The sequence below is a fragment of the Mugil cephalus genome, chromosome 18, assembly GCF_022458985.1.
Source record: "Mugil cephalus isolate CIBA_MC_2020 chromosome 18, CIBA_Mcephalus_1.1, whole genome shotgun sequence".
NCBI lineage: Eukaryota > Metazoa > Chordata > Actinopteri > Mugiliformes > Mugilidae > Mugil > Mugil cephalus.
This window is the reverse complement of record NC_061787.1, coordinates 9,969,514-9,979,209: the sequence shown is the minus strand read 5'-3', so window position 1 is coordinate 9,979,209 and position 9,696 is coordinate 9,969,514. Positions and strand designations below refer to the sequence as shown.

Here is a 9,696-nt window from a genome sequence, read left to right as displayed (position 1 = left end):
AAAGTGAAACCATTAAACATAGCTATTGCTTTTTTGTTTTTTGTATTTTTTTGGTACATCTTGTTTTCTGTTGCAGGCCTGCAGTCCATCGGCTGGCTCACTCTGCAGCAAGATTCCACAGCGCGCATGCGTAGAGTGGCTTCTCGTCCCCGTCAACCAGGCGAAGTGGGTGGGAGAGAGCTTCATAAAGCTGTCATCAAGGGATACAAAAACGGAGAATGGGCAGGTTAGTTTTCAGAATAAAATCAACAAACTATCGTTATGGGACATGGGTGTCACACTCAGGGGACACATACGGCCAAATTTGATACGGGGGTTGGACCAGTGACACAATAGCGTGTTAACCCATGAATAATGATAACTTTGAAATCTGTGTTATAAGAGCTGCACATTTTTATAAAAGAGACCTAACACCTATTTACATATCCGAACATGTTTGATACAATCTCTTGTTATAAAAGCTGTTTTTTTTCCATCCTAAATGCATGGGGAGAACCAAAAAAATGCATTGTTTTTTATTGTAAAGATATTTTTACATTGCTATTAAAAAATAAATAAATACATAAAAAATATTTGGACATAAATACACACGAAGACATTTAAATGAGATTTATGCTAACGCATTACTTCTTCTTTAAACACGTCTCTACCACCTCAGACGCCTCAGCTCCGTCTCAAGGTGCTCAGGAACTTTTACACCTGCACACATCTTATGTGGGAGCATCACCGCCTAGATGGGGAACTGCACCGGGCCCTCAAGAGGATGGTCAGTCCAGCGGAGAGGACTATCAGAACCCCCCCTGCTCCTGAACCTGCAGGACATTCATGCAAAACGTTGCAGATTCAGGGCCAAGAAGATCCTGGCACGCTCCCTCTTCTCCGTGCTGCCTTCTGGCCAGAGTTTCCGCTGTCTGAGGACAAGACTGAGAGGCTGGAGGAGAGTTTCTGTCTCCACGTCCAGTTAAAGGTCAACTCTGAGTCTTAAATGGACTCAAGCACCAGTGCATTAGTGCATCTTACCCATTCAAAATCACTTTTCACTCTGATCCACTGCATTGTAATATATATTTTTTTCGTTTTCTTCATGTTTTTATTGCTTGCAATGTATTTTTATTGCAATAATGTACTATTACTATCGATAATAATAAAAATAAAATATTGTAAATGCAGGTATATATGAGCTACCCCCTTTTTAAGATTACATTTCAAGTTTACAACTTATAATTTTTTAGTTTATTTTATTTTTATGTATTTTATTTTAACCTTGTGTGCTAATTATTACTGTTTTTAATATATTACTTTTTTACTACTGGCTGCAGGGGAAAAAAATAAATTTCAGTGTGCATTGTACTATGTATAACTATGCACCTTGTGTTTTGAGAGCTTATCTTATCTCACCTCCAATTTAATTGAAGATGCTCCGGAGGTTTATGTTGAAACTCTCGACCGGACGCCGCCTCCTCTCCTGCCTCCAGCTTGACTCCCCCTGTGAGCGGCTCCGAGCAGGAGAGAGCGGCAGTGAATGTGTCTGCGGCAGCGTTTAGCTTCAAAACCCGCAAACTACGGCCGAAGACGAGAGGACCAAAACCCCGCTGCAGTCCCAGACCACCTCGGCGGACCGTGGACTATGCTAAATTTGAACCGGAGCCTGGCGGCGGTGGGCAGTTTTGACGACGAGCGGCTTATTGCACATCTGTAGAGCAGCATAATGAGGGCATCCGCTATTCTTCACGGTGGCTTTTCCTCCGAGGTTTAGTCAGACGCAGAGTGACACTATTTATGAATGTGTCGCTTTTAGGGCAGCATCCGAAGGAAAAGACACGCACGCCGAGGGGGAAACGTCCTGCAGAAATATAGTTAATTCCCTCCTAACGTGGCCCCTGGGGATCAACGAAGTCATTTGAGAAGTCACCGGAGAAGACGCGTCTTAATCATCTCCATAGTTTTTTTTGTTTGTTTGTTTGTTTTGTTTTGTTGTTTTTATTTTACTGTTTTTGCAAGGAAGAAAAAAAAATCTCCTTCCACTCGCCTCGCACCGGACTCCCTCCGCTTTCTTTCTATTTTTAACTCTTACATGGTTTTGTCTTTCTGAACATTCATCGTCAACCTCCTCCCCCCCACCACCGTGGGCTTTTTTTCTCCTCCCGTTAAAGGATGCCGGATCAAATATCGGTGTCCGAGTTTCTCTCGGAGACGACAGAGGATTACAATTCCCCGACGACGTCCAGCTTCACCACCCGACTGCAGAGCTGCAGGAACACCGTGAATGTGCTGGAGGAGGTAAGGCCACGGTGTCAGCCTGCGATGGATGGATGGATGGATGGATGCAGGGATGGATGCACGGGGTGGATAATTGAGGATAAAAACTGCCCGACCGCACATTTAGCCATTTAGCATTGCCATTATTTAATAAAAAATAACCTAAATATGAATTTGCTCAACGAATGCATGCACAATTTAATCTATTTGCAAGCAGTTCAAACCCCTGACAGATCATTATGTTGCACATCATGCGCTCAGAAAACAAAATAATTACACCTGTTGCCTTTTTTTTTTTTTTTGCAAACCTATTCCAGTGCATAGACATCATGCAGACAGGTGATGCAGAGCCACGTACACTCACATTGTGTTATCCTCATGGATGAGGCATCCAGATATAGTAGTAATAATAATAATAATAATAATACGAGTAGAGGGGGTGGATGGCTTTGCTGGAAGAGCTCAGGGAATAGATGGATGTGCACTCAGGCCTGCAGCTCTCTGTGTTCACTATTACATAACTCGGGGCTTCAGAGCATGCTGCCAGGCTGTGGCTGTGTGACACAGACAGAAAGAGGCTCTTCTAGTCACCAGCAGTCGGATTTAACTCCGGCGCAGGCCTCGTTGGGGAGGAAGCACTGCTGAGAAGCATGCCTACTCGATGCTGTGTCACCCTTGATCTCGCAGGAAGAGGGTAATCGGGTCAGTCAGGTGGGTCGTGAAGCGTTCCCCACCTCCCCCACCCACCTAGCATCCTTCCTGCCACGATTAAGTGGAGCATCGAACCAAGGGGTCGCTGCACACCTTCGCTCTTGTCCATGAATGTGACCTCATTTCCCACCTTCAACTGTGGCTGCGGACATATCAGCATTTAGCGCGTTGCCTCAGGTAAAGCGGGAACCCTCCATTCGTTTTTGCTTCGGGGGGCGACTAAATTGAGTTTGTTTAGTTAAATAGCTGCACACATCACATGTCAACATTAAAACGGGCCAGATTGTAACCAGAGATGGTTTGTTTAAAGGAGGAAAAACAGGCCCGGTCCTCCCTTCAGCAGATACTAAAACACCCAGTGCGTGCGCTATCCATCACCTCTGCAAGTTTATTATATTGTAACAATAGAAAATCCACCAAAACAGAGCCAGGGCCGTGTTTATCCTCAACCTGGAGCGCACATTCAGTCTGCTGACTGTAACAAGGAAAAGGCTCGCATCATGAATCACCTCTCTGGCTCCGTGCCTCCGCGAGAGACTGCAGCAGCACAAACGAAAAACATCTGTTAGAGAGAGAGAGAGAGGGCCGCCATGTGCGCTGGGCTTCAGTAGCCGCTCTGGAATTTTTTTGCAGAGATCACATGACAAGGAAGACCATTATACTGGCACCGGAGAGCGAGCAACGCAAGGTTTAAACAAAGGCAAGATGCGCCTTTTTCTGCGCTCGGGAGTGGGATACACCCATCGGGCTGCGAGGAGCAGACAGCCAGCCTAAAGCCGTGGATACACTTAGATTAGCGTCTGTTTTATAATATTAGACGCTCCGTTTGATCCCTGCATAGACACGGAGAGGCTCGACTTGCATCATACACAGATTAGAGCCGCAGCAGAGATGTAAATTGCCTTCGCCCGGAGAGGAGTTTGTTTAACATGTCCCAGTTTTCTGCTGAGCTCTTTTCTCAAACTTAAAGCGTTCACTACTTCTCCTAATTCTTCTTCTTCTTCTTCCCGACTCATTTCCTTTGATATGTTGACGAGGTAAATTATGCAAAGGTACGGTGTAAATATTTAATGCTGTAACCCGAGGGGGAGAGTTGACCCCGCAGGAGAGTTGTCATTCTCTACGTGCTTCCACTGAGTCATCTGGCGGGTGCAGAAGAAAAAAAAAAAGGACAGGAAAGAGTCATATCCCCTTAATTCATTCCCGCGCTACAATTATTGATCGTAATGACACGAAAGTATTTATGACTCACTGGCCCCCGCCCCAGAACACTTAAAGATGTTTTGCTGTTTACACTCGGATCAGAGGCGAAAACAATGGGCAGGGAGATGGAGAGATAAAGCGTAAAAATAACCCCTCTGGTTCACTGTCTTGGCGGCTTCGAGGCGCAGGAGATGAGGGACAATGTGTGTATTCGGTGGGAGTGTGGGTGGCAGACCGGAAACCGGGCCGATGTGTCTGGCTTTTATTTTGCTGTCATCGTTTGGCGCAAAGCAGTTATTACCGTGTTGTTGTTTGCACTGCGTTTCCCAGAAAGCACTTGGATGACAAGCTGCGTGTGGATTTTCTTGCGGTTGAAGTTTTCAGAGGCTGGAGATCCACCCCCACAGCTGTTTCTTTACTCATTTTCAGTATTGATTTTTGTCGTCGATAAAAGCCGGAACCAACCGCTGCATATGAGTTTCTCAGTTGAAAACGAAAAATGACCCTTCTGATTGGTCTGCTGACCACCTATCACAAGGCTTCTACACTTTGTCCCGACTTCCTGTGTTGCTCAATCGAGGGTCCACTCCTATAGCGAAAACCAGAAAGTCTGTAGGTGGTGTTGACTGAACATGGAGGCGACGCAGCTAACTTTAACAACCAAATGTGTGTGCTTTTAGGCAACATTGGAGAAACGATTATCAGTCTTTTATTTTCATGTTCAGTTTCAGTTTTTCTCGACTGTGTTTTTCATGCTTTTCAGGAATCACCGTTTTAATGCTAACTCTTAAGTCTCCAAGTGAAGATTTCAACATTTCCCTATATAAACCTGTTTTACTGTTTGTCCCAGCAACAGTAACACGGGAAGTGACAAAGGTTAGGAGCCCTCTGATTGGTGGACAGCACACCAATCAGAGGGCCAATAAAGGACCAGTTCCCCAAGACCTAGCAACATGTTCAAATATATTGTTTTGTCCAGTCTATAGTCCCAACTCTGAAACATTTCCACTTTTATACCGCATTAAAAAGCCATACAATCTATCCTTTTTTTCCCCAAATGATCAATTATTCAAAATAGCTGCAGATCCAGGTTAAATAGGTCCACCGATTGATTAGTAAGAACACAGAAAACCAAGTTCTAGTTTGTTTGCCCACATTACATTTTCAGTTAATCAGTTAAAACGATTGTGAGACGCATCTTTGCAATCAATGTGAACATCCTTTCTTTAATTTGTTCCCCTCAAACTGCACCATGTAATATGTTAAGTTTAACTGAATCCCTCCCTCCCTAAATCCAAAGAAGATCAAGCACAGTAACTAAGCAGCCAACTAAGCAGATTGTGTTGTTGGTTTATTCAGCCGCGGAGAACGGCAAATCTGACATTTGCGTATAGAAAAAATGCGACGGGTTATTGCTCAAAGACGACTCTCCCTCATGTGAGTTAATATTAGCAGCAGGCACTTGCTATTCCCCCGAGGGCGCATGCATTGTCTCTCCCTCTGCCCCACAGATGGCACTTTGCGTCACTGGGTTTGCTTTCCTAAACCACAGAGAGCCGCGGCAGCGATACAAGGGAAACCCTCATTGCATTGGCATTCCTTTGAGCACCACATCACATGGGCTGGACCAGAAAAAATGTTGACTTTTCATAGTTGCTCCATTCAAGCTTGGCTGGCCTTGACCTAATGGGCCTTTTATATTTTTTACTTTTATATAACTTCCTTTTGAGTTGAAGCATTTTAAGCGTGACAGGCTGATGCTCCGGTATATAAAAAAAAAAAAAAAAAAAAAAAAAAACTGAGGGGGTTTATTCCAAACCACTGAGTATTTATATTGGAATGAAAGTAATTGCTTGAAGTCGTCATCCAGTGTGGAAGCCCCATATTTTTTCCTATTTATTTTTACCATGAGCATATTTAACATTCCCAACATTCTTCTAACAGCGCCAGTGTTTATTTACAGAATGTCATTTTGTATGAAGTGGTGGTACTTTTAAAGGTTCCTCTATGACAGTGGGTGGTTGTGCTGCTGTAGCGTTTGAATTCCCCCATTGGTGGTCAACATAGTCTTATTTTTATCTTATCTTAGCTTTGTAGTGAGGTGTCATAAAAGATAGCAAAACCTCAGGAAATAGATGAGCAAAGCCAAAAAGACTTCTAAAATTATGCCTGTGACATTGTTCATAGACATCAGTGTCATATTCAGTCAATTCTGTGCAGTTTGGTGTAGAAGACCGTGTAAAAACCCAAGAAAATATGGTTTCAGTCATCAGTCGTGTCCAGTCCTTCATTCACCAACAGTGATATTTCCCCTTGTTAATCATTTAGCTTATAAATTACCAAGGAAAATGGTGTTTAAAATGTGTTAATAGTGTTCATTAACTTTAACAGAAAGCAGCAAATGCCAAACCAGGTAATGTAAGAGATTAATCTAACTGTCGTGTGAACTTTCTCATCAAACAGTTGTATATCAAGTTAGGGTGTTGACTACTGTCTGTGATTAATTGGTTGATTAATTAAATTTTAGAACCAGTCGTAGATAAAATAGTCTCAAGTCTTTTAATGACCTGCTGCAGCATTAAGAGACAGTACGGAAAAAGGCAGGAGAAGAAGACTGAATCTGTTTATAGACATCAATAGCCACACTCTGTTCATTGGCCACTGCTTGGATGTTGACAGTTGCGATGTGTTGCCGATGGTTGGATGGATGTCGCCAAGGTAACTGGTGGTAGGAACCAAAGTCGCGGACGATGTTTCCTTGCGTTAAACGGTTGTGGAGGTCTCTGTTTGCGTCGTATGTCAGTCAGCTGTATCAGACTCTTTCGTTGCGTTACATCAAAGTTCAGATTAGATCAACTAGGGTCACGTAGGAAAACAATCTTTTTCTGGTTTTCCTTGGCGTCGTTTCGAGAATTTTTCCGATCTAGTTGTAGACACGGTGTAGTACATACCCCAGGCCTATACATGTCGTTGTTTCTGCTACAATACTCAGAAGTACAGAAGTAACAGTGTATATATCGCCCTAGCCGCCAAACAAGGGTCAATATCTGTAGTCCGCCACTGATGTTGTTGCTATGAGACGTCGAGGGCTAGAGGGGGTTGGGGTTCATATCACTGTCCACATGAATAAAAATGAAAGAGTCCGTAATTGTCCTTTTCACCCTGGGACCTGGATACAAAAAGGTGTGGTTCCAATCACCGAAAAATCCGGATCGATCATGACGTCGGCCTAAACTTACAAGACTTATGTGGTTTGACCCAAAAATGGTTTTCGTGTAAACGTGGATTAGGTAACTGCTTTGTTCTCATATGCCACGATTTTTTGTTGTTGTTGTTGTTTTGCTACTACTCATTCTATGGTAATTTGTCTTCAACTACTCAGACTCAACACACAATATGAGGTAGTACGAGAGTCCCAAAGAGGAACCAAAACAATCAATAATTTGAGAAGCTCTGAAAGCTTGCAACCAAACCCTACAGTTAGCAGGTCAGTGGACGATTCAACAGATCTGGAAACAAAAGTGCGATCTCACGAATCAAGATAATAATCACGGTCTAAAATATACCCTCACACATGTGTCATAGAACGAGAGGGGGATGAATTTCTCCTTTCGAAAGAACTCCAAGTAGAAAAGCTGCCTGAGGTATCAGAACTCACTAAAAGCCTTGTTGCGTCAGAAGGTCAGGAATGTTTCTTCGCAAGAAAGAAAAACAGAGTAATCAATAGGCAACGGCCCTCCTTCAGTAACAGCTCGTCAATATGAAGAAAGCAAATGCTTTCAACAACAACTGTAGCCTCCTGGATTCACACATCGGTTTGTAAAAAATTGCTGCAAGTAAATTGCGAAGCCGCTTTTACAGTAAAATGTCCGTAGGGTACCTTTTAAATGAATCAACATTATTTGTTGGGTTCAGAAGCAGAGCAAGGGAGTAGAGCATACAGCCAGCGGCACCTGAAGGCATACCCTCAATGACACGCTGTCATGTGAGGCTTCAGCCCCGTCACATGTAGCATCCAGTCCACCAGCAGGGAGCGAGCCTCAACAATGGCTGCACAGATAACGCATAATTCCAGCTTTCTTCTCATGTGTTTGGTCATTTAGCCTTCAGTTGGCATCTTTTATTGACCGTTGCACATTTGGAAACTACCCAGAAGTCATGTGTGATAAACAGGGATTTTTGCTGAAAGGAAGTTTCGTTTTCAGTTCTTTGCCACTTCTGATGGGTTTCGCTTGTTGGGGATTTTGTCATTTTTTTTTTTTTTTTTTTGGTTTTGAGGATTTGACACTTAAGAGATACGTTTATTTATTTATGTTTCTTTGGTTTGTTTGGTTTGATATGTTTTAGTAGTCCCCCACCAGCAGCGAGGCAAAGATGGTGAATAATTCAAAACGACGAGGCAAGTTTTTATCATACTTGGCTTTGCATAACAAAACCGAGTGCTGGCTATTTAAGGCTACTCTCTGCTACATTTGAGGAGCACAGCTGTGTCAGATTCCATTATTAATGAAGTTATGGCTTTTTATTCATCATCTTACCCTCGTGCCACCAAACCCAGTGAATCATACAGTGTGAGAGAATGGGAGCATTTTTTGTCCCTTGGCGATGTTGCCCACATCTTGTTCCAGATCAACTGCACTATAAAAAAAAAAAAAAGTGGACCTTCCCAAGATTCTCAGTCTCAGTTTGGATGTATTCACTGTTGAATAAGCAGTGTTATTTCTTAATAACTTGATTTGGCTTTTGAAAATAACCTAAACGCTTTGTTATTGGCCATTTCTATGTGCTTGCAAATAGTTAATGTGTGTTAGTGCTGTCACCCAGAAGCTATGGACACTGCTAACAGTTACGTTTATAACAAGGCAACTTAATGAAGGAAATGCAAAGATAATGAAAGTATAAAGACATTGGGAATAATGAAAGCAGCACCAAGCATATAATGCTTTCCTTCTGAAAAATTCTCACCTTGAGTAGTTCCTTATCTCAAATTATTCCCGTGAAGCTGTCATACCAAAAATTGTAATGAGTTTGGGGACAATTTAACTTTTGAAAGATTCTAGATGTTATATTATTTGCTGTTATTATGTGTTAGCAAAGAGCTAGTAGCTGGTGTAAGCTAAACTTCTAGCTAGCACGCTTGATTTAGCTGAGTTGAGGCATGCTAGCTTAGCTAGAACACAGTCCAATGTTTCGTTTTAGTTGTAAATTACAGCAAACAGGAAAATATATTCCAAATTGGAAATAATATTTCTAATTTTATTTCTAGCCAAGTGTTTGACTCCAATTAGTGGAAATTACTCTCAGGTTGTTGTTTTTATGTTTGTGTAGCAGTTTGCTAACACATGAAACTAGATTCACACACACGCTGTAGTTCTTCTTAATTGACGTTGATGCTATTAAATTTAATAAAACTTACAGTGATGTCATTTCTGTATTGACTTTAACTAAATGGTGTCACACACCCACATTACACCGTGAAGACTAACACCAGTATCCACCAATAACTGCTTCCTGTACAATAGT

The 9,696-nt window shown here is 42.4% G+C and overlaps 1 protein-coding gene across 7 annotated transcripts in view; it reads left to right on the top strand.

The window, feature by feature from the left end:
* Nucleotides 1–1,499: 1,499 nt before the first annotated feature.
* asap1b (ArfGAP with SH3 domain, ankyrin repeat and PH domain 1b) overlaps nt 1,500–9,696 on the top strand; it is a 57,429-nt gene continuing 49,232 nt past the window's right edge. For 5 of the 7 annotated variants that reach the window (XM_047567930.1, XM_047567926.1, XM_047567929.1 and 2 more), the window contains exon 1: nt 1,500–2,280. In XM_047567930.1, the coding sequence (XP_047423886.1) occupies nt 2,155–2,280 (126 nt within the window). In that variant the 5' untranslated portion in view covers nt 1,500–2,154. The remainder of the gene's footprint in view (nt 2,281–9,696) is intronic. The other 2 variants (XM_047567931.1, XM_047567927.1) reach the window with 1 other exon arrangement.